This window comes from Mesitornis unicolor, unplaced genomic scaffold, assembly GCF_000695765.1.
Source record: "Mesitornis unicolor isolate BGI_N332 unplaced genomic scaffold, ASM69576v1 scaffold3528, whole genome shotgun sequence".
Classification (NCBI taxonomy): domain Eukaryota; kingdom Metazoa; phylum Chordata; class Aves; order Mesitornithiformes; family Mesitornithidae; genus Mesitornis; species Mesitornis unicolor.
In genome coordinates this window covers 1-25,511 of record NW_010202366.1, presented here as the reverse complement: position 1 = coordinate 25,511, position 25,511 = coordinate 1, and the positions used below count along the sequence as shown (strand labels likewise).

At 42.0% G+C, this 25,511-nt stretch overlaps 1 protein-coding gene across 1 annotated transcript; it reads right to left on the bottom strand.

Moving 5' to 3' along the window:
- Positions 1-1,092: 1,092 nt before the first annotated feature.
- Positions 1,093-23,565, bottom strand: PTPRJ (protein tyrosine phosphatase, receptor type, J). Its single transcript, XM_010190362.1, has 24 exons — positions 23,532-23,565; positions 22,760-22,927; positions 21,719-21,982; positions 20,907-21,173; positions 17,875-18,141; positions 16,984-17,250; positions 15,584-15,850; positions 14,140-14,406; positions 12,956-13,222; positions 10,925-11,212; positions 10,541-10,675; positions 8,653-8,863; positions 8,393-8,511; positions 7,725-7,812; positions 7,054-7,095; positions 6,197-6,205; positions 6,019-6,106; positions 4,819-4,909; positions 4,338-4,411; positions 4,029-4,163; positions 3,521-3,640; positions 2,580-2,740; positions 1,974-2,109; positions 1,093-1,251 (listed from the first exon to the last, which is right to left on the bottom strand). Exons 1-24 carry the CDS (start codon positions 23,563-23,565, stop codon positions 1,093-1,095), a joined length of 3,924 nt encoding a protein of 1,307 aa, XP_010188664.1.
- Between the last annotated feature and the right edge of the window lie 1,946 nt (positions 23,566-25,511).

Here is a 25,511-nt window from a genome sequence, read left to right as displayed (position 1 = left end):
AGTTTGGGAGTGCTTGGACACTTGGAACCTTAGTTCGACATTTTCACAGATTTATATATTTGAGGATAAACAACAACAATGATAAAAAGACACCAACCTGAGTAAAACTCTATTAGAATAGAGTGATCATTATTCAGTAAATCATATATTGCACCTTTAAATAAATCATTATAAATTGTATAAAAACAGGAATATTGGCCAGGAACAGGGAGGAGCTATTCTGTCCTTCATACGCACCCACACGCACCCCTGCACACACATTCACATATTCACTTGCTCTTTTTTTATTTATTTTTTTTACTATAGTTAAAGCTTGGAGTGACAGACCACACTCCTTTTCCTCTAGCAGAGGCACTGAAACTTAAGGCAGGGGATATTTGTGGTGAAATGCAAAAACAAAGCTCACCTCCGAACTTCTGGAGAGTCCTGCCAACAGTGCAACTACAGTTAAGTTTGACATAAGCCTTATTTAAAAATCTGTGTTCTCATTAAGAGTTTCAGTACAAAAATAGAATCTTTGCTGTTTTTTTCTAGAGTAGCAACTAGAAAAGGCACAATTTCCAAGTATAAATGTCCATTTGAAGGAGCTGTTTGTACTCCTTTTTTTAAATAAAAAGGAACACAGAAAAAATAAATCACAGAGGCACATATCTATTAGCTAGGTAACCAGATACAGTAGATAAAATATGTTCCTGAAACTTATAATTAAATATATTAAAACAGCCCACAAGCCTGGTGTCTGTAAATGAAATCATATAAAATTGTAATAAAAAGCTTGTGTTATTATTTTAATATTTAAATTCTAGTTCACCGTTCATACTGCGAATGCTATTTCACCTATCAGTACTGTTAAATTCCCAAGGAAAAGCAAGATTCCTCTGTTAACTCGAAATAATTTTTCTTGTTTTGTTTTTTAACGTGGATCTGTGGCTCCTGCCAGCACCTTCCTCCTGTAGATCACATCTTTGAATGTGGACAGAACTGCAGAAGCCAGACGCAAGACCCTGCACACAACCCTGAAAGGGATGAGCAGAACGTCTCCCTTTCCTATGCGCAGGTACCACCTCCTGGAGACACGGCGCTCCTTCCAGGCTATGCGTGGTAGCCGTTTGCCTTCCCAAAGCCTGGCCCAGGTGTGAAGTTTTCATAGATTGCCATTGCTGTCATGTTTTGGTAAATAAGATCAGTTTTCTTGTCCTTCTGGGATTTAATAATATCCATAACGCACTGGTTTAGGAAGACATACTGGTCCTGATGGGAGAAAAAGAGAAGGTAATACATCTCTATAAAATACCCGATTCTTGAAGTAATTCTAGTCCTGAATATAGGGTTTGGATGCACTGCACTGAAAGTTATCACAGAGTATTTTTCAAAGTTGTACATATTGTTCATAGAAAACAGGGCTGGAAAGGACCTCATGATGTCATCTGATCAATCCCCTGTAAAAAACTAGGATCAAATTTACCATGCCTAACATCCTCTTAAAAGACTTTCATGGTGGGGATTGTACAACCTTTTCCAGGTCATCTTGAGTTAATCCACACACTGTTTTGGATCAAAGCAATAATTTCACTTTGTGTTCCTGTGTGTTCCTGCAGAACACAAAAGAAAAAAGGTATGCTAAGATCACTTGACTCAAGATTTAATTCTGGCTCACAGCTAAAAGGATAAAACTCGCATGGGTAAAACAAGCTGCAAAAATAACTTTTTCAGGATTCGATTCTTTCCAGCTGCAAAAGCCAGTCCTGAAAAGTCCTCTGTGAAAAGATTGCTGGGATGTACTATGGCCCCTGGCTGCAACTACTGTTGTGGGAAGAGATAAGGCAGGAAGGAGGGAAGTTAAAAAAAGAGCAATTTCAGATTGCTTCTTAATATCTCATCTTCCTGTAATTCTGAGCTACCTCTTGAGTCCACCCTTCCTGGTTTATTACACCCATTTGAAAAACATGATGCCGGATGAAAGACAGCCCTACCTCTGTCTGCACCATTAAAGGTCGGTGCATGCGAAGATCGTACACCACTCCATACACATCCACAGTATTCTCCATTTCGATCTGCTGAATGAGCCGGTCGATGGCAATGAACGTTCCCGTTCTCCCAACGCCAGCACTGCAGTGACACAGGGAAGTTGATTACTGCTTCTCACAGCCACCTGCTCACCAGCAGCCTGGTGAAAAGCCAGTGAAGCTAAGAAGATCCTTTCTGTTATTTCAGTGGCACAGGTATTGCAAGTCTCCAAGGTCCAGAAGGGTGGCTCATACCATCACCAAGAGGGAGGGAAGACAAGCTTCTGGGCTTCCCAGCCTTGCACTTGCACAGAATTACATATAAAAAGCATTTGAGAAGGCAACTTTTTCAGCTAAGTTTTGCAGCCTAGGAGAGATGGTCTGATCTAATGAAATTTGTCTCATGTATTTTGCTACCTGTATAGCGTTACTACATTTCTGAACCATGAGGCAAAGGTTTTAATTCATCAAGGTGAACAGCCAAAGATTTTTTTTTTTAATCACCCTGGAAAAATGATTGTTCTTAAAAAAGCCACAAGATAAAAACGTACCTAACACAAACGTGCTTCCTACCTGCAATGCACCAGAGTTGGAGAGTCGATTGGATTTTGACTACTGTACTCATGAACAAGGTGTCTGAAGTTGATGAGAAGATCTGTTGTCTCTGGCACTCCATGATCAGGCCAGGAGGTGAAATGGAACTGGCGCACCGTGTGGCTCTCTGGTGTGTTGGCCTAGAGGAATACACATTTAAAAAACCCCACCAAAAACAAACAAGAAAACCAGCTGCAGAGGAGCAACAGTAGGGCTTCCTGCTGCATGTACCGGGCAAGGCTCGGCTTCCCTAAAGATGCCTGTTACAAACAGTGCAGTAATTCAGTCGATGATATTTCAGTTTCCCTCCTCCTTCTGCTCTGGTAGAGAATACTTTGAAATGGTTTCTTTTTACTTTTTGCTTTACTCCAAGATCATCTCTGCTGCATGACATTTGCTGACAGAGATGGGGCTAATTGTTCAGTCTAGCAGATATTTCAGGTATCTGCATAAGGAGAAGTTTTGGTGCAAGTCTCAGGGAAACATGATCTGCAGGATCACTGATGGGGCAATCAGTAATGCCCATTCAAGGCTGGATTTTGCCGGCAGATCCCTTTCTGCTGCAGGGAGGGTCTTACTGACAACTCATTCCCACCTCTGGACACATTACTAACACACTGCCGTGGGAAGTCAGGGCATATGAACAAATGCATATACATAAATATCACAGTAATCTCATGGTCAGTAAGTAGCATGGAAGATTTTAAATCAGGTATTTGGCAGAAAGCAGACCAATGCATTCAATGCCTCAAATTAAAATAAGCCACTCATCCTCTTCCCTCACATAACTTTGAATTTGATTAAGTTTTAGTGAAATTATTATATTCTGTCATGCCAGTGTTCCTTGACATGCAAAGTCACAGCGATACGGTATAAATATCCACAGATATTTATACATTAACAACCAAGGGGGTACTCACCTTTTCTACAGTGAAGTCTCTTATTGTCCATTCTGGAAGGACAATCTCTGAGACTGTTGTCACAATAATGTCACCATAGCTCTTGGATTGCTTGTCGGGCCAGTATTGCTCACATTTTGTCTAAGAATTACAAGGTTCAACACATTACACACAGCAATAGACTCTTAGTTTTAAATAACACATCACCTGAAGCAGGGCTAGAAAGCACATCACCCCCCCAATAGGCTATGCCAAGACAAAAGAAACTCTACCAAAATAATTCATCAGGTGGAAGAACCCATGCTTAAAGACATTGATTCCACAACCCTCCCGAGACAATCTGTTCCGGTAGTCAGCAGATACAAAGACAGGAGAAAGCAAAAAAATATTGGCTTAATTTAGGAAACAGTCTTAGTAAGTGGATGTTTTTTAGAAGAAAGTGGTCAGTCTCCAATCTATGACGGTAACAACAAAATCAGAAGAGATCCAATCATCCTCAAGAGACAGTTCAATTTGAATAAAAACATACCCGGGCTTGTTCAACACATTTTGTCAACATAACAATAGAGTAGATGTTCTTTTCCCAAATCATGCGCCAGAAGTCTTCTATTGTATTGGGTAAAGGACCCTGTGCAGCAATAAATGCCTTCCTTGAGTTATAGCCCTAAGAAGAAAAAGCCCAAACTAAATATATATATATACACACACACACATATACGCACAGACACACTTACATCAATGAGACACAAAAAGCCAACTTTAATCATCATGCTGATGAATTATGCCTGCATCATAAAAATACATGTCATATTTCATTTCAACCAATGAAGCAACTTACGGGCATATAGTTTGCATTAATATAATCATCAGTTGCAGAGCTTTGATCTGAAAGTTTAACACGAGAAATATCATCTGCAGAAAGACAAACAAAAAAGAAAATTATGAATTTTAGAACTAGAACTCTTCTGCAAAATACTGCTTACCTAATACATCGTTTTCTAAATAAAAGGTGCTTTAGAACAATGTGCCTTTTAAGAATAAGAATATAACTTTAGGAATGATAAACAGCAGTAGTTTAGAATTTTATAGTGAAAGACCAGAAAAATGAGTGGTCAGAACAAAATTGAGAATGCTCAACAGAGATTATTTTTTTTTTTAAACAAAAATTATTTTGGTTTTGCATATTTTTGTATTTTTAATCACACACGAAATTTACTGTAGTTTTAATTACTGGAGCAAAATAGGTAATTTGTCTCCTGCTGCCATAGCAGCTGACGTTTTTCCTCCAAACAGTATGAGATGTAAAACCTGTAACTCACATGGTAAGACGTTGTTGTATCTATTTTTTCCCCTGTTCTCAGCAAGTTCTGCAGCAAATTTAGGCTGATGAACACCAGCAGACTTGAGTTCCTACAATGAAAGAAGAATTCATGAGCACCTGGTCCTGGTTTAGGAATCATACAGGAACACAGGACTGAAACAGACAAATACTCCAAACTCTCTTGGCCTTTGCTGTAAAATTAAGCACATTAAACTAGCATAAATGATGATTAAAATAATCAGCTTTTTATGGAGTGAGAGGGTGACAGTAGCAAAACTGCTAGAGAAGGGATTCATACAGAATGTAGGAACAGCAGTGTGTTTAAAACCCAGAGATGAGCTTTAAAAACCCAGAAACAGTTTTGCAGAAATACACGACACTGACATCAACTTCACACTTGTTCTGACCCCACGGTAGTGAACTACTTCACATAAGCTTTGCAGACATTACAGAGGGAAAGGGAGCAAATACAGCGTGAAAGGACTGAAGGAAGCAAAATCTGAGCAGAAAGCAAGGCAGACCACCAGCCTGCAAAGCACAATAAACAGGACAGAATTTGATCTGGAAAGAAGAAAGTCAATTAATAGGTACAAGGAGAAAATCAGATTTGTTAACAGCAAACATGACAACACTGAATCCTTACTGACACTTGATTCCTGCCTTTTTGTTCCTTGTAACAATTGAGCTTTAGCACATTTCACAGAAAAACAGTCACTAAGCAATAATAATTGCTGTTTCTCTGACTGCTCCTTTGAGCTATTCACAGGTGTGATTTACAAGTCACACCAATGGATTCAGGAACTCAGTGATATTAGCAAGAGACCTGTCTTGCTTGTGTAGAGAAAAAAAAACAAGATCAAGAAAAACAAAGTGCACAGAAGGTAAATAGCTTTCCCTAGGCTAACTGTAGGCTAACTAGGGCAAGGACTCTGGAGATCCCTGCTCTCCTGAGAGCTCCGAGCAGCAGGCCATGCCATAAGATCACAGGTAGAGACAGTGGTTCAGGATGTGAAGTATTTATCATGCACGTCAACTAAATTTGGAGGTGAATCAGGGAAGGGAAGGCTATGCATGCAGCTTAATAATCTGTATAATAAACGTCCCTTTTCTTCTCCTTCAGTAAGCCTTGTGTATGCTCCACAGGAAAGCTAATTTGAAAAATATTTGTCATGAAGCTCTCTCTACTGAGGGCACATACCTCATACTCTTCAGCAAAACCACAGTTGGAGTCAGCTTGCTGCTTTTTAAAGTAGGACTCAAAATTCTCCACTTTAATCATTTTTGATCTAAAATGAGAAAAGCCATGTATTGGTAACTGGTATTAGGTAAAGAAAGCATGAATTCAGTTAATGTGTTAGAAAGGGTGCTTTACTTACTTCTTGACTCTTCAGGGGAGGGTGGGGAGAGACAAAAAAAAGAGGTTGATTAGACACATGCAGCTGTATTTTTCACTATGTGATTCTAAGAATGAAAGCATGACTGTTAGTAGCAGCCACAAAACTGCATTTACAAGGGACAGGATATCAAGCATAACATTTAACTGATCTGTTAAACCAAGGAAAAAAAAGCATATCCTTCAGGAGAAGAATATCACAGAAAGCGTCAGTCAACCAGTTCTGTACTCCTGTGAGACAGGTCCCATTCCCTGGTGTATTTTATGTCAACTATCAAAGTCTACACAGGTGGGACTGCATGGAAAAACATGGCCTGAGCATCCCATCAGCACAAAAATTGGTGCAAGAACCAATAATGGGATGCAACTGCACTGTCTGTGACTTCCAGTATACTGTGGTTACCCTCCCATGGACAGCTTTTGCAATCTCAACATTATCAGAATTAATGGCTCAGAACAAAGTACTCATAAAAGCAAAGGAACATTCAGGCCTCGGTGCAGAATTTTGCCTATGTGCACTTTATCAACAATTTGAACTGTTTCCTCAATGTGCACAGAAGCCTGTGTTTCATTCAAGCATCCTGTTTTTCAAAACTCTGTGGAACATTTGTATGTCTCATAGCAATTCATGAAGCAAGCACTCAAATCCCTGTGGCAGCTCTGGAAGTCTCAATCAATATGATTATTTTTAGTCTGCAGGCTGGAGTCTAAATTCCATGAGGAATTAATACTGCAAAATTCTGTATCGAACCGCACAGAAAACAAGCGTCAGGGTTCAGAGTAAGTTCTGCAAATATCACTTGAGCTCAGAAAACAATGTGTGAAAGGATATGGACTTACTTAATTGGAGAAAAGGACACGTCAGTATTTCTTTTATCTTTCCTATAAGGCAAAAGAAAACAACACAGTAGGTTCACAGTAGAATTTAATGGAATAAGATTGTAAGACTTCTGAGACAGCCATTTTCTGTGCCTGTTCAGCAAAATGTCTTTTAATACATCTTATTCTGTGCAAAAAAAACCTCCTGAGGGAAACCTTATACCTGAAGTAAGAATAAAATACTTCATTCTTCGTTCAGTGATGCCGTGCAATACGACTGTTTCCTTCTGTTGGAACCAGAGTATAATGCCTGAACACAAAGCATATAGCTTGGTGGAAGAAGTACATCTGAGGGATCTGCGTCACTCACCAACACCTCAGGGGAATTGCTACTACCCCCAGAACCCCTGCGGTAAGTGTTCAGCAGTGACTTGTCAGTGGTACTGGAAGTGGTAGTTGAATGAAATCTTAACTCATTAGTCTGCGACTATGGGGTTGAATAAAAGCAATTTAACTAGTTTGATACACCAACTCTAACCTGTATCACACAAAAAAAGGTTTTTAATAGAATGTATTTTAAAGCACCATAGCCCAAGTGCATAAAACAGAGAGAGACCTATTTATGAGAAAGATAAAAAAGTTCAATACTGGTGTTCCTCATCACAGCAAATACTATAATGAGCACACATTACCTTCTCCTTCTCCAGAATATGAAACCGCCTATAGCGACTACAGCCAGTATAGCTAAAAGGCATCCAATAACAGCTCCAGCAATAACACCTGATAAAAGAGAAGAAGTATTCCTCATTACTCATTTACCTCATTGGTAATGATCTAATTCAACTGACATGCTACAAGAGAACCTTGCAAATGGCAGAGCATGCTCCGCTCTACTAAATATCTTTTCTTTACTGTGTCCTTTTGCAGTACCAGTATGGAAAGCCCTTTAAGAATAATAAACCAAGGACGATAAGTTAATAAAAAACTGGGGTCAAAGGACCAGTATTTGCATTCCAATACACTTGCTTCTAATTTACCAGAACTGTTGGAACATCAGCTGCTTTTTGCTACCTGTTTCAGTACCAAAGTGTCAGTGCACCATTCAGTCTCTTTTAGCATACCATAAGTAGCACAGCTTTGGGTTACTTCCACAGTGGAAGTCATACATGTAAAAATGAAGTCACCTGCAGAACTAGCAATGTATGAATTTAAAGAGCAGTATCACTGCAAAGCTAGAAAGAAACAGTCCAGCACAGAGAAACCAATGGGTTTTGCTATTATGAAACTTGCCATAATTAAGGCACTGCCACACACTGTGTATGCACCAAGCTGCCAGTCCCATATTTGACACTAACTATACCTGGATCCTGGGGTAGCGAAACCTCCTCAGAACAGTGTGTAAACGATACATAACTATCTTCTCCCACAATGATGCTGGCTGTAGTAAAGGCTATATTGGTGAAACCCGCAACACTTGCCCTGTTGATAAAGGAGGAGAAAAAGCCCAGGTACATTACATGGCTTTAACAGCCTTAAGCAAGATTTGTAATCTTTTCAATAGATGATTTCACAGATTTCAACTGCAGCAAAATTAACCAAACAGCACTTTGAGATAAATACCTGTATGAACCAAGTGGAGTCAATGGTCCGTTTTTGTAGCCATACACTGTGTTTCCTTTGCCTACATAAATGATGTTTCTACCATCCTGAGAATGGAAAGAAGGTGATTTTGCCTGCTCAGTATCTATGACATATGTTACATAGGTGGCTGTCGTCTTCTTCTTGAAATCTTCATATGTGTTATTCAATTTAGACTTCAAAGATCCACAACCTTCAGGAAAAAACAAGGATATATTTGGTACACATCATCCACTGATTTTGTATGAATTGACGCAGTGGCTCAGACAGTAATACAGCATATCACATTCAGCACAGTTTTCACTACATAAATACTGCCTGAAACAAAAGGCTGAGTACAACAACCCCAGAAATCTCTTCTACTGCAGTGCTATCTACTGAACTACCTCCCTACTCCCCAACATTATTTGTTTTAATGTCTTTTTAGCTTTACTTCTACCATGTATAGTGGAGCTCCTCTATAAAGGTACACACACACTTTATCAACTACTGTATGTAGAGAGTACAATGCAAACAGCGTAGAAAAAGTCAATTGGTATTTGGTAACATTGTGCTACCCAAACAGCATCAAGCCTCATTCAGGGTGACACTAAATTCATCCTAACCTGTATTTCCTTGCTGTGTTTTACAAGAAGTCTCACACCTAAACCCTAAGAGACAAAAGAGTTAATTTCTGCCTTCTCTTGACAGACAAGCATTGGACAAAACAGGGATCAGAAGAGTTTCTCTTCCAGAAGACTAAGACTGGGCTACCACAGTCAAACAGTGACCAACAGAACACCATCTGCAGAACAGCATCACTTTACAGTGTCTGTTGTTAGAAGATGAACCCTAGAAAAACTTGAGGCAGATTATTCAAATAAACATTCAAATCCATAACTCTGGGGCAGCTGAGTAGGCATGTGAAAATGTTCTGCACTGATGTACTCTCTCTCTCTCTCTCTATACATAATATAGGTATCTATATAATATATATAGATTCCTCTATATAATCTCCGGGCATTTCTTGAACTTATATTGTTTGGAAAACCACAGGAAAAAAGATCTACAGTCAAATTACTGCAAGTTGAATTTCCAGTGTTAAGACAAAGGATAAGCATGAATATCAAATACTCCTTGGGTAAAACTACCTCCCATCAGCTGCTTTATTCCTCCAGTGCGCTGGCAGAAATGAAGTTCAACTAGAACGTATACTGCAAAGGTAAGTTCCTTAATTTTATGATTTATCGCTACACATTCACTAATTAAAGACATTTCTGTGTTCTGATGCTTTAAAGAGGCAAGTTTGATAGATTACCCTCTGTAGCTTTCCCTGGCATTCAACCTGATGGCATGTAATGCTGACAATGCTACTCAAGCCTTCCACCTACATCCCACATCTCTCAGTTAAGCAAGCGTTTTAAGTAAAATCAGAAGGAAAGCTCTCTACTTTTAAAAATTTTATTTAAAAAAAAATTTCTTACTGCACCTATCTTTCAGCTGAGGAAGGGAAGGGGAAAAACATCCCATAATCCAAAGCTGCTTGTATCAGAAGCTCTGAAAATGATTTTTGGGGGGAAAGGGGGGTGGGGGGGGACAGTGAGGGGGAGAATCTTTTGGTAGGAATCACAGGCAAATCAAGATGGCAACAGCACAGTGGCAATGCATCAGATTTGCAATACAAGGATAAATCAGGCTGGAAAAGGCTGGGTGAAAACAGTGGCTTTCTGAAAACAAGGAGTGATCCAACTTCAAGCAAGCAGGGTATTTGCTTCATTATTTTTGAAATTACTGAGTCATCTCCTCCTCTATCCATTTAGCACCTATTTAGAGTTTAAAACATAATACTGTCTGATAAATTGTTTCACACAACTACAATATAACATCTTACCTTGTTCTTCTGTTGTGATCATCACTGCATAGGCTTTTAATGGTCCATTCACTGACTCAAAATCAGAGAATTCAACAGACAACGAGCTGTGGCTGACTGCCTTGACTGTAGGAACTTTGCTTGGAGTAGGTGGGTCTATAAATAGAAATATTTTTTAATACATTAATGACTGGTAGAGTTTTACAAAAAAGAAAACACTGTAATACTGATGCTGTTCATATAATGCATATTTTTTGTGCATCACATTAGGCTTCGCATGGATGTAGTGTTTTATTCATAGCCTGTAGGCTGTTAATGTACTGCATATCAAGTTCAGTATTCTGCAATCATGAAGCTAATATTTGGTCCTAGAAATAGCTTTCATTCTTAAATCTTAATGCTTACCAGTAATGCTCGTATTACACCTTTTGTGCACTGGAGGGCTTTCAACACTATTTGAAAGAGTTACAATAGTAACATTATAGGTACTGAAATAATCTAAAGATGTTATTGTGAAGGTTTCCTCTGAGCCTTCTCTCGTGCAGGATGGAGTCTGTTCTTTCCTTCTCCACGTAGCATTAAATACTTCAATTTCAAAGCCAGAATTGTTACCAGAAGGACATCCCCACTTCAGCATTAGGGAAGACTGCTTGGCCACCGATTCACACTGAAATGAATTCACTGAGGCAGGAACTGAAGGGGAAAAAAATTAAAAAAATAAAATCAAGTATTGTAGTAAATAGAAAAAGCTGTCTGTTTGTTAAGTTCTGTGCATAAATGCTTGTAAAACCTCAGTATTCTTTTCCAGTTTTGAAGGGATGAAGCTCCTCCCATCAAGGACTTACTTTTCCTCATGCGATAGCATTTAGCACACTAAGTGCACAGACCTCTTCTGTGCTAAACTCCTCTGCAGACAGCTTTACTGAGAAAGCTTATGTTGACCGATCAGTTTTCAAAATACTGTTCGACCATTAAACATACTACTTTCTAAACATACCACATTTCTAAAGTGGTGCGTAGACTGACACTAACTGCCTGTATAATTACGTAGAACTCTTAGTGGCCAACAAATAAGAAAACAAACATAAGATCTGTGCATTAAGAGCACAGCAGCAGCCATCCTTAAGAGCAGCAACTACAAGTCAGTTTGTGTAAGAGTCCTACTGGACACAAAATTAAAACTGCAACCTTATAACCAGATACAAACAGATACTTAAAAAGTTTATGTAGCAGTAACACTGAGAAGAAAGGTCCCTCTAAACTAAGCATCTTAGAAAACTTGGCCCTCAAAACCAAAACTCTTCTAACTTCTACAATTGTAAGACACAACAGATTTATTTCACTCTTGATAAAGAAGTATTTGGTGCTGCCAAATACAGGCGTAAAAGGCTCATGGATTAAGTTATTTTGTTATTAAAAATGGGTATTATTTTAAGAAGCTAAGGAGAAGTAGAATTCTGTACCAGAATAAACAGATTTAGTTAAAAGGCAGATGTGAGTGACTGGGACTTATTTCTACTGCATTTTATAAATATTACTTTTCCTTCAGTAACACCATCAGCTACCCCTACAAATATGGTGAAATTATACTTCCAGGGTTTACATCTGCAGTAACACCTCTGGTGACATTGGATGGCTAGTTTGTAGCGGAGGAATCATGACTTTGGATCTCTATCCTGTTGGTGGTGGTACAAGTATCATCTGTGCTCCATGGAAAAAATCATAAACCAGCCCAAATGTGGAAAAAAGAGCTGGGTTCTGTGACAGTCAAGACAAGACTCCATCAGCACTCTCAAATATTTGCTGACAGAGACAAAAAGGCAGAGGCACAGCCATGCTTCCACAGACTTTTGAGCATTACAAGCAGTCAAGCAGCACTTTCACAGTACCAGAGACTCTCTTAGCGGGTTGATCCTGGAGCACCTCTGGAAACCCCACTGAGGAGCTCTGGGACAGATTCATTTCACCTCAGTTAAAACAGGACAAAATTAAAGAAAGGACAAAGCAGCACATATTCATAAGGAGGCGGAAAAATGGCCCAATGCCTAGCACGAGGAACATAGAAGCACCACCACCTTCACCTCTTTGCTGACAGCTGAGCAGAGCAGTGTGGTCAAGAGCCACACAGCATACTGCTGCCCACAGCCCAGCTGCAGCCATGTGCCCCTCCAATGGGGGAAGTTCCCCAGGCACAATGCGCTTTGTAGGAGCCCTTCAAAATAAGGGCCAAGGCCTAATATACCAGGAGGAGAGGGCAACAAAACCTCCCACAGAACCTGCTCCCACACATTAACATCACTGACTGCAGGTAGGCCGTATGCAGCACTTGTGCCTGAAACAATACTGTACTTCAACCCTTGGGCAGGCAGGCAGAGCCCTGAGCTGCAGAGCAAAATGCAACCCACCAGAACAGGGCTGCAAGCAACTCTGACTTACTTGTATACTGGCTTATGGACACCCCTTCTCCTTCCGTCTGACCACCAGCCGCTACTGCAAATACTGTGAAGGTGTACATCGTCCCAGGGATTAACTCAGTAACCTCAATTTTGGCAGCACTGGACGTCAGGTTCCTCACAGAGGCACCACTTACAACCTCTATCCTGTACATGTACAAGTTGGAAGCAGCGTCGCTCACAGCCCATGTTAAGTTGACAGAAGTCGTGCCAACATACTCTGCCTTGAGATCCTGGACTGGGCTGGGCTCTGTGAAAGAAAACAACAATGCGTCAATCTGCAGGAATATCTGCTCACGTATGTGGACAGAAGAAACACAGGCAATACCACCACTTCAGTCTCTTCACATTACTCATTGTTCCGAGTGTAGGAGCACTCCAACAACACCACCAGATGCTCATGGAGTTTTTTGCATCAATGGGAAGATAAGAGAAAAGTGAAAAAGAAAGTCATATTGAGCAAGATTCATCTCCCTTTTACACTCCAAAGCAAAAGCCCGGGTAACCTCATTAGCAAGATTTTGTGTGAGAATTCAGAGATGTGGTCAGGAAACATACAGTTACAGGGGAAGGTGGGGAAAAAAAGATGGTGGTGTATCTGTGCACAGCAAAAGGCAAGGAACATCAAATATCACTGGAAGAGGAACAGAGGTAATGACCCAGGCACCCTGCTCTTTCACCATCCTTCATGTCTTGTGCTCACTCCTGAGCTACCACTATCTAAAGCCCACTTTCCTGTCGCAGCCCAATGGCAGCCACAGACCCCCCAAATCACAAAAGTTCGCTGGGCACAACACACTCTCTCTGCATGGGAGCCCTTAAAAATAGGGGTCTGAGGCCCCCCTCCTCCAAGAAGTGAAGACAGCAAAGCTGTCCATGCAAATCCCAGGGCAGGAAGGCAGATTCTTGGGAAGAGTTGCTTCATTTTTCACAGGCCTTGATGACCACCTTCGAACAACCACTGTTTTTGAAGGGTTTTCTTTTACTTTGTTTTTAAACAGAAGGCTATGTCCCTTCCCACAAACGTCTCTGACTGCAAGCAGACAAAGCACAGCACCTGTGCCTGTAACAATACTGAATTACAACCCTCAGGCAGGTAGACACAGCCCTGAGCTGCAGAGCAAAATGCAACCCACCAGACCGGGGGTAAAAGCAACTCTGACTTACTTGTATACTGGCTTATGGACACCCCTTCTCCTTCCGTCTGACCATCAGCCGCTACTGCAAATACTGTGAAGGTGTACATCGTCCCAGGGATTAACTCAGTAACCTCAATTTTGGCAGCACTGGACGTCAAGTTCCTCACAGAGGCACCACTTACAACCTCTATCCTGTACGTGTACAAGTTGGAAGCAGCGTCGCTCACAGCCCATGTTAAGTTGACAGAAGTCGTGCCAACATACTCTGCCTTGAGATCCTGGACTGGGCTGGGCTCTGTGAAAGACAAAACAACGTATCAGTCTGCAAGAACATCTGCTTGCATACATGGACAGAAGAAACAAGCACACCACTACTTCACTCTCTTCACATCACTGATCATTCAGAGTGCAGGACTCCTCCAAAAAACATCACCAGATGCTCATGGAGTCTTTTGCATCAATGGCTGCATAACAAAAAAATAAGAAAGAGGCATCTGAAGTGCAACTCATCTTCTTTTTATATTCAAAAGCAAGAGCACAGGTCATCATGGTGCCAGCACTCTCAGTGTTTACCCTGTGAGGGCAGCAGGAAGGAGGGAAAAAAAAAAGTTGAGGGGGAAGACAGTGGTGCACCTCTGCAAAAGGTAAGCAACATCAGCTATCACTAGAAGAGGAACAGAGGTGATAACCCAGGCAACCTGTTTCTTCTCTGATCCTCATACCCTGAGCTCACTCCCATGGCAAAGAGACCATTTCCAAAAACCCTCTCTGCAGCACCCTATTCTCTATGCATCCCCAGAACAGGGCAACCGGCCATTAGTCAAGTAGCACAGGAAAGGCCTTGGGAATTGACTGGAGCACATATGCAGGTGCATATTTCAGGACAACGCAAGTGACAAGAACAGGCATCTGTTTCCTTTCAAATACACTCTGTGGAATAACCAGGCTGCAGCCTTGGAGGCCAGCTCCAGAACTGTCCCTCCAACACCACATGTCAAGACTTCTGATACACAGCACAGTAAGGTGCTGGATGACCAAAGCAGTTCTACACTAGCATTGCCCAAATCTCACTCTCCTGCTGCAGCCTGATGGCACATATGGGCCTCCAAATCACAAGAAGTTCCCCTGGTGCAATATGCTCTGTGTGAGAGCCTTTTAAAGTAAGGGTCTGATGTCCCCATACTGTAGGAAATGAAACCAACCCCCTGTCCTAAACTTAGGAGATAAAGGTTCCCAGGGAAAAAAATCTCTTCTCTGTATTGTCAGCCCTGGGGACAAGCTGCACCAAAAGCTTTCCATCAGGGCAATGCTGCTTCTGCACTTTAACATCCTATGTTTGGCAGATTAGCCATCTCAGCTCCAGGACCAAAACATGACATCTGCCTGCAACAGGACTAAATTACAACCCTCAGGCAGGCATGCAGAGCTCTGAGCTGCCCAGCAGAGCAGGGCTGCAAGCAACTCTGACTTACTTGTATACTGGCTTATGGACACCCCTTCTCCTTCCGTCTGACCACCAGCCACTACTGCAAATACTGTGAAGGTGTACATCGTCCCAGGGATTAACTCAGTAACCTCAATTTTGGCAGCACTGGACGTCAGGTTCCTCACAGAGGCACCACTTACAACCTCTATCCTGTACGTGTACAAGTTGGAAGCAGCGTCGCTCACAGCCCACGTTAAGTTGACAGAAGTCGTATCAACATATTCTGCCTTGAGGTTCTGGACAGGGCTGGGCTCTGTGAACGGCAAGACAACAATCTGTCAAAACAGAGAAATAAAGAAGGAAGAGCCATGGCCACATTTCCCTGCTCCACATAGAATGAGCAGCACTTGTAGCCAAGCAGCCCTTCGACAGTATCAATGCCCAGTTTCAGACATTCATCCTAGGCAAAGGCTCCAGGAGTTCTGGCGATATTCTCTTTATTTCATTTCACATTCTAAAACTATTTGTATCCACAGTGAGCTTCCAGGCAGAGAGAAAGATGGAAATCGGGGAAGGAAGGAGGGTGCAGGGTGATCTTGCTCTGTTAACTCAAGACTGTGCCCACGAGTCTTAATCTGAGCCCTTCAGCCCAGCCTTTCCCCAGCATCAGCAGAAGGAAATGGGCTCCTTGAGCAAGCCCAACAGCTGACCCACCCTGGAGGGCTGTCTGCAAGCCCAATTCAGCATCAATACTAGGCAGACAAGATTCACCTTAGACAGCTTTAACAAGCTCATCTACTCAGTAGCACCTCCTGGACACACTGCTTTTAATTGCTTTTTAGGGATGTTGCCTGTTCCCTTACCACTCCTGAGCTAGACAAAAGAAAGGAAAAAAAATTTTAAAAAAAATTAAAAACAAATTTAAAAAGACCTTCCCGTCTAAAGCTGACAAAAATGGTACCTCATGCAACAGTGTGGCCCTTGACACTGTCACAGCGCCCAGGAGTTCTAGGCCAGGGACTCTGCAAAAAATTCAAAACAATCTTCAAGAACAAAAAGCCTCTGTGATTCTGACCACCACATCCCTGCACACCACATCCTCTGGGACAAGCTGTGATAACCTGCTCCCAGAAGCACTGTAAGGGGCTCATTAAACACGGAAGTCTAGAGAAAGTTGTGCTGTTGTAGCAGTTGGATCTCTACATGTACTTGAGCAGCCAAGCTGATTGAAACAATGGGTTTACAGGCAAAGCCTATGCACAGACACATAAAATCACAATCTTTCCCTTTTACCAAAGACCGCTTGGCACTCATGCTCTGAAGCACCTGGAACAAAGCAACATTACAATGAGAAATAGTACAAAGTTGGAAACCCAAGGTAAAAAAGCAGGGCAATTTGGTATAAACTGTAGGTTAACTTGCAATTGAGAAGCACTATTTCCTTACTTGTATACTGGCTTATGGACACCCCTTCTCCTTCCGTCTGACCATCAGCCACTACTGCAAATACTGTAAAGGTGTACATCGTCCCAGGGATTAACTCAGTAACCTCAATTTTGGCAGCACTGGACGTCAGGTTCCTCACAGAGGCACCACTTACAACCTCTATCCTGTACGTGTAGGAGTTGGAAGCAGCATCGCTCACTGTCCACATTAAGTTGACAGAAGTCACGCCAACATACTCTGCCTTGAGATCCTGGACTGGGCTGGGCTCTGTGAAAGACGAAACAACAATGTGTCAATCTGCAAGAACACCTTGGACATCTGCTCACATACATGAACAGAAAAAACACAAGCACACTACTACTTCACTCTCTTCATATCACTGATCATTCAGAGTGCAGGAGGACCCCAAGCATCACCAGATGCTCCTGGACACTTTTGTATCAAGGGGCAGCCAAGGAAAAACTGAAAAGAAGTCATTCTGAGTGGGATTCATCTCCCTTTGACACTCCAAAGCAGAAGCACAGGATACCACTGTTCCAGCACTCACAGAGCTTGCCTTGGGAATCTAGAGAGGTGGACAAGGAAAGCAGTGTATTTGGTGGAGAAGAAAGAGCTTTTTATTTCGGTCAGCTGGTTTTTATTTTTATTGGTGCAGGAGATTTTTTGTTTCAGGATGGGGGGAAAGGAATTGGAGGAGGTTGTGTTTAGAAAAACACAAACCCACCATCAAAAACTGGGCCATGTTTCTTCTACACATTAACATCCCATTCTTAGTAGATAGCCCAGGTAAGGCTTGTATTTTATTTCAACCCTTGGGCAGGTAGACACAGCCCTGAGCTGCAGAGCAAAATGCAACCCACCAGAACAGGGCTGCAAGCAACTCTGACTTACTTGTATACTGGCTTATGGACACCCCTTCTCCTTCTGTCTGACCATCAGCCGCTACTGCAAATACTGTGAAGGTGTACATCGTCCCAGGGATTAACTCAGTAACCTCAATTTTGGCAGCACTGGACGTCAGGTTCCTCACAGAGGCACCACTTACAACCTCTATCCTGTACGTGTACAAGTTGGAAGCAGCGTCGCTCACAGTCCACATTAGGTTGACAGAAGTCGTGCCAACATACTCTGCCTTGAGATCCTGGACTGGGCTGGGCTCTGTGAAAGACAAAACAACAATGTGTCAATCTGCAGGAATATCTGCTCACATACATGGACAGAAGAAACACAAGCACACCACTACTTCACTCTCTTCACATCACTGATCGTTCAGAGTGCAGGACTCCTCCAAAAACATCACCAGATGCTCATGGAGTCTTTTGTATCAATGGGCAGCTAAGAGAAAACTGGAAAAAAAGTTATCTTAAGTGGGATTCATCTCCCTTTTACACTTCAAAGTAGAACTGCAGGCCATCAGTCTGACAGCTCTCCCAGGGCTTCCCTTTATAATCTCTAGATTATATTATATTATGCATGCCATCATTTCAGTTGGAAGGGACCTATAACATTCATCTAGTCCAACTGCCTGATCACTTCAGTGCTGACCAAAAGTTAAAGCATATCACTGAGGGCATTGTTCAAATGCGTCTTAAACACTGACAGTCCTGCGGCATCAACCGCCTCTCTAGGTAAAGCAAAGCTTCCTAAGGTCCAGTCTAAACCATTTTCACAGGTGCTATCACAGGATACCAGGGAGAAGATATCAGCATCTCCCTCTCCATGTCTCTTTCTCAGGAAGCTGTAGACAACAATGAGGTCTCTCCTCAGCCTCATCTCCAAAATAGACATACCCAGAGTCCTCAGCCGCTCCTCATGAGACATTCCTTCCAGCCCTTCCACCAGCTTTGTTGCCCTCCTCTGGATGCACTCAAGCTCCTTCACATCCTTTAAAATTGCGGGACCCAGAAGTGCACACAGCACTCAGAGGCCGCACCAATGCTAAATACAGCAGGATAATCATCTCTCTTGGCCAGCTGGTTATGCTGTGTTTGATGCACTCCAGAATGTGATTTGCCCTCTTGGCTGGCAGGGTACACTGCTAACTCATAATGAGCCTCCTGTCAATCAGCACCCCCAGATCTCTTACTGCAGGGCTGCTCTCCAGCCACTCCTATCCCAGCTTATACTTGTGCCTGGCATTACACTGCCTCAGGTGCAGAATCTGGCATTTGGACTCACTAAATTTGATCCCCATTAATCACTGCCCAATGCTCCAATCTATCTAGATCCCTCTGCAAGGCCTCTTGACACTTGAGAGTCAACAGCACCTCTGAGTTTGGTATTACCAGCAAACATGCTAATGGTGCATTCAACTCCTGCAAATATATCATTGGTAAATATATTGAACAGAACTGGCTCTAGAACTTAACCCTGAGAAACACTGTTGGTGACTGGTTGCCAGCCAGATGTAGCCTCATTCACTAGAACTCCTTGAGCTCTGCTCTTCAGCCAGTTCTTCACCCGGAGCACCATAAACCTGCTCATCCCACAGTTGGGCAGCTTGTCCAGAAGGATGCTGTGAGGGACAGTGTCAAAAGCCCTACTAAAATCCAGAAAAACTACATCCACCACCTTTCCTTCATCAACTAGGGAGGTGACCTTATCATGGAAAGACACAAAATGAGTTAAACAGGACTCTCCCTCTGTGAACCCACGTTGACTGTGCCTGATGATTACATTCCTCTTTAAATGCCTTCCAATAATACCCAGTATGATCTTTTCCATATTTTTTCCAGAAAGTGAGGTTAGACTGACAGGTCTGCAGTTCCCTGGGTTTTCCTCTTACGCTCTTCTTGTGAACCAGAATAACACTGGCTAGCTTCCAGTCAGCACGGACCTCTCCAGACTCCCAAGACCTTTGGTAGATGATCAAGAGGGGTCCTGCCATAGCATCCACTAGCTCCTTCAGTACTCTGGGAAGAATCCCATCAGGCCCCATGGACTTGTGAACATTCAGCTGGTCCCTCACAATTTCAGAGTTTATAAATGTAAAGTTACTGCTCCTGCACTTGTGGTCCTCTGATTCAGGGGACCTGCCAGTTCAAGGTCTTTCTGTATTATTAAAGACTGAGGCAAAAAAGCACAATGAATGCCTCTACTTTTTCTTCATCTCCATTAGTTAGGTGACCATCTTCAACAAGCATCAGTCCCATGTTTTCTTTAGACCTCCTCTTGCTATTAATATAACATTTTTCTTGTCCAATGCAACATTGGCCAGCTTCAATTCTAACTGAGCTTTGGCCTGTTGTGTCTTCTCCCTGCATATACAAACCACAGCTCTGCAATCTTCCTGCAAAGCCGGACTTTGCTTTCAGAGCATACATTTTCTTTTTCCTCTTGAGCTCCACAAGGAGTTCCCTGTTCAACCAAGCTTGTCTTCTGTCCTGCTTGCTTGACTTTCGACACAGTGGAACTGCCTGCTCCTGTGCTTCAAAAAAGAGGTTCTGAAAAACTGACCAGTGCTTGTGCACATTTAAGTCCTCTAAAGCAAATTACCAAGGAACTCTGCTAAGTGGCTCCCTGAATAGCCTAAAAAGTTTGCTCTCTTGAGGTCCAGGGTAGCAAGTCTGCTGTCTTTTTTTCTTATTACATTGGAAATTTTAAACTCAACAGTTTCATGATCACTGTGGCTGAGACAGCCACATCTCCCACAGGTGCTTTTCTGTTCACAAGCATAAAGTCTAGGACATCTTTCCTAGCTGTCTTACCGAGTACTTGTGACAAGAATTTATCTTCCATATGGGGAGATGAGGATGGAGGGGAACGAAGGTGTATTTTATTTGGTTAACATCCCACGCTTAAGAGACAGGCAGGATTAGGCTCCATCACATCTATACACAATAAGTTTGTATTTCAGCCCTCAGGCAGGCAGGCAGAGCTCTGAGCTGCCCAGCAGAGCAGGGCTGCAAGCAACTCTGACTTACTTGTATACTGGCTTATGGACACCCCTTCTCCTTCCGTCTGACCATCAGCCGCTACTGCAAATACTGTGAAGGTGTACATCGTCCCAGGGATTAACTCAGTAACCTCAATTTTGGCAGCACTGGACGTCAGGTTCCTCACAGAGGCACCACTTACAACCTCTATCCTGTACGTGTACAAGTTGGAAGCAGCATCGCTCACTGTCCACATTAAGTTGACAGAAGTCACACCAACATACTCTGCCTTGAGATCCTGGACTGGGCTGGGCTCTGTGCAAGACAAAACAACAATGTGTCAATCTGCAAGAACACCTTGGACATCTGCTCACATACACGGACAGAGGAAACACAGGCACACCACTACTTCACATTACTCATTGTTCAGAGTGCAGGGGCACTCCAGCAACATCACCAGATGCTCCTGGATGCTCTGGCATCAACGGCCAGCTAGGAGAGAACTGAAGAGAAGCCGTTCTGAGGGGGATTCATCTCCCTCAGACACTCCAAAGCAAAAGCGCAGGTCACCACTGTGCCAGTGATCCCACGGCTACTCTTGGGAATCTAGAGAGGCGGGCAGGAAAGAGATAAGGATGGAGGGGAATGTTTGTTTAAAACCAAAACAAAACATCATGGCTATGGTTCTGCTGCACACTAACATCCCATTATTTGCATATAGCCCAGATCAGGCTCCAGGACTAAAATATAATGTCTATACACAGTAGTACTGAATTACTATACCCTCATAGGTAGGTAGGGCTCTGAGCTGCATAACAAAATATTCCACCAGAACAGGGCTGCAAGCAACTGTAACTTACTTGTATACAGGCTTATGACTTGTCCTCCTTCTGTTTCACTGTCATTCATTACTGCAAATACTGTGAAGGTGTACATCGTCCCAGGGATTAACTCAGTAACCTCAATTTTGGCAGCACTGGATGTCAGGTTCCTCACAGAGGCACCACTTACAACCTCTATCCTGTACGTGTATGAGTCGGAAGCAGTATCACTCACAGCCCATGTTAAGAAGACAGAAGTCATGCCAACATACTCTGCCTTGAGATCAACAACTGAGATGAGCTCTGTGAAAGATAAGGAAATAAATAAATCCTTTAACCTGCAAGAATATTTGCTGATCAACACATAAAGCACTCTTCTCTCCACCTTACCCAAACAACAGGTCTCTGTTAAACAGTAACCAGCCTGGGAAAATAATTAGCCCATCTTTATATGTTGCAAGGCACACTTGCTAGCTTTGCAATCTAGTCTTCCTCTAACTCCTCAAGTTTCACTTTATCTCAAGGACTAAAACTGTCTAGGTGCAGCAGTGATTACTACCCTGTCTCAGCTGTCGACTTCATGCAGGTTGCTGAGAAAGACTGGAACACAAAACCTACTGGGTTTTGGTTTTTTTTCCCAGGCTGGCTATCAAAAAGAGCAGAGCCTTTCTAGCGGCAAGATTCAAACAGCTCTCCTCGAGATACACAACACAGCACCCTCCATGCTAGGTAGCGCCCTTCAGTTGTAGTCTAATGCATTTCAAATCTACATGTCACAGTATGTTTGAACTGTTGCAGCTGTAACCTAAAAAACCATAATAAGAAGGGAACTCAAGTTTAACAGCAATAGAACTATTTCAAGGCCACATGACAATCACAGTAATAAACTGCGCTCCCAGTCAGCTGTACAGATACATTTCTTTGGCTCATTCTCTATTCCAGTAAAGCAGTTGCATCCACGCCCCTGCAATGCTCTTTGTGCTTCGGACTAGAGGTTGGGTTTAAAACACTTATGCAGTAAAAAAAAAAGCACAAAACACCCTGAAGATACACATCCCAGTCACATTCCAAACCACTTACGTGTTACATTGTTCCTCGCGGTTATTTCTCTATCAGATAGTGACACATCCCTGGACCATCTTCCACCTCCGTCGGTTTTGTTCCCACTTGTAGAGTTTACTGATAAATTATCATTGCTACTGGTTCCCGTTCCTGCAGTTATATTTTTTAAGTTGCAATCCTCAGTGCCTGAAAGAAAGGATACAAGGCAATACATAGCTTTGCAAAACTTCTGCGTTTCCCATTTGCAAAAGTACAGTCATTTACAGACACAGTGTACAGACCCGCAGTCACTCCTGTTTTCCCAGTTTGTTCTCCTACAGAGATTCCACTGCACATTTACCACTTGTAACTTCTGTCAGATGATTTCAATTAGATTAAGAGACTACCATATTATTTTGGTCACTCACTGACTCTGTGCATAGTTTGGATGAAAGCTACCATGACCTGCTGGTTTTTTTCAGTGCCGTTTTATTTGAAAAGAATTGAACAAATTTGCAGCCACATTCTAGGTGCGTACCTTCCTCCTGTATTATCAGAGATCACCTGCTTTACTTAACCTGGCAGAGCAACTTTGTCTCTTCCCCTCAGTGTACGAGCAAAAAAGTTCTCGTAATCCCACAAGTAATGAAGAGACACGGTACATCTACAGAAAACAACTTTACATTGATTGTAGAACAGTCCAAAGTGTGGAGAGAGTTGATTCAGGCCCTAAAATTTAAATGCTAACACGTGCAAGTCCAATGATCAATATTCAGTATTCAATATTAAGGTAGAACTCATCTGCAAGTACTTTCGGAAAAGTCTGCCACACGAATACTTGCCATCTTGGCAAGTACAGCAAATGCTAGACTCACTTCAGAAAGTCCTTAAAGCATCACTTTGGGTGTCTTTCTTTCTTTGCTTTGCAATTTGGTTTGTATTGCTTTTAAGTCTATTTTCTTATCTTTCTAAGAATATTCAATCTGTACTTGATTTTACCAGAACTCCCCACAAACTGAAAAGCAAAGGGATTAAAGTACATATTTGTATCTTTAAATATCCTTAAATGCATTGCAGAAATTACAGCCACTAAAATAGACAAGTTTACATTTTTTAATGATAATTCTAAAAATTCTTTTCAGGAAGTTTTTTTAAAATACTTCACTGGTACTGTTTGATCTTTCTTAAAAGAAATTAAGATAATGAGAGTTACATACAAAGGAAAATATAATTGAGTAAGAGAATGATACTTACAGACAATTGTACAACTGACCTGGAAAACAAAAATAAATATCAGAAATTAAAACTTTGAAACTACTGGAAGGTCAAATAAAATAAGGACTGGTTTAATTAACACAGAGGGAGAAAAAGATAAAACAGTTTCATAAATAAATAAATAAATAACTACTGTTGCACTTCAGACTTTTCCATCTGCAAGAGACACTTAAAAACCTAGTGACATAAAAATAACACCAGAAGTATATACCAAACAGGAAGGGGGGGGGGGAAGCAAACATACTGGTAAAATGTTGGTTTCCTTTTTTTAAAACATGAAAACAAAAAACCAAACCAAACCAAAAACCACAACCCAAACCCCGGTTCATTTTGTCACAGAAACAGTCAGCATAACATATGTTGATTATCTTGCACGTGTAAGCGGTGGATTTGGCAGCGTCACGTTAATGGTTGGACTTGATGACCTTAAAGGTCTTTGCCAACCTAAATGATTATTCTATATAAATTTAAAAGCAAAACCTACAAGATCTTAGTCAAAAGACACTGTAGTACCTTCGACGCTATCCCACAAAAAGCGGCAGATGTGGATTAGGTTTTCTATTCATGTTTTTCTCCCTTTCATCCTATTGCTGCATAAACTTTATTATTACTTCTCACAAAAGAATGTTTTGCATTTTCTGAAACAAACTCAGTTTAGTCAGAGGTCAAAAAATTTAGCATACATTCTGAAATCTAGTTTGTATGTGTATGGATCCATAAAGTATCATCAGTTGCCATTTAACTGCAACCTGAAACTACCCTGCTATAATACTGACAAGCACTACAGAATTTCTCTCTAAAAATGTTTCTAGTCTTTCAACTTCATGCTTTTACTTTCAAGTAAGTCCTTTCCTTCCTGTTAGTGTGCAAACTGGTCTGCGACCTGTTCTCTTCATCTCCCTCCAGGTGGCAGCACAAAGTGCTTCTAAAGGAGTGAACTAAAAGCCCCAGACTGAGGTCTGCAGGTGCTTGACGGGAAAACTGATTTTCTGAGCCTCAAGACTCTCACAGCTGATGCCCACAGCCCGCAGCGGCCACTTTTGTCATATAACAAACAGAGTACTTCAGCAACTGTATCAGGGATTAAACACAACCGTTCACCTTGCAAACCTACATGCGGCAAAACCAAGCATGCAGAGATACACATCTCGTGGACAGGCAAGTCCCCAGCATCGTGCTGGACATCCACAGGTCACAGTGCCTTGTGCCAGGGAGGCCTGCAGCCACGGCAAGTTTCTGTCCATACACCTCTGGATCTGTTTTTGGCATCACAGTGGGTGCAGGAGGAGGCAGTCTCAGGTCTGGCTGCTCTAATATCACCTGCAGAAGGGCTACTCCTTTGGTTGGACCTTATATTGTGCTACTCCTAGAAAATCCAGCTCAGTTTTTGTCATGGTTTAAGTCCAGTACCACAAGGCTGCTCGCTTATTTCTCTCCCCCCTTCTCCTTCTCACAGTAGGATGAGGAAAAAATATCACAAAGGGCTCGTGGGTTGAGACAAAGGACAGGGAGGGTT

Bases quoted from the DNA above. Each gene is read 5' to 3' on its own strand.
- PTPRJ (XM_010190362.1), bottom strand. From the start codon at position 23,565: ATGGCAAGTATTCGTGTGGCAGACTTTTCCGAAA. The intron at 21,983-22,759 runs GTAAGTGGTTTG...TATCTTTCACAG, and splicing joins CGCGAGGAACAATGTAACAC to AGCTCATCTCAGTTGTTGAT. The intron at 1,252-1,973 runs GTAGGGCTGTCT...TTCTCCCATCAG, and splicing joins CTTTAATGGTGCAGACAGAG to GACCAGTATGTCTTCCTAAA.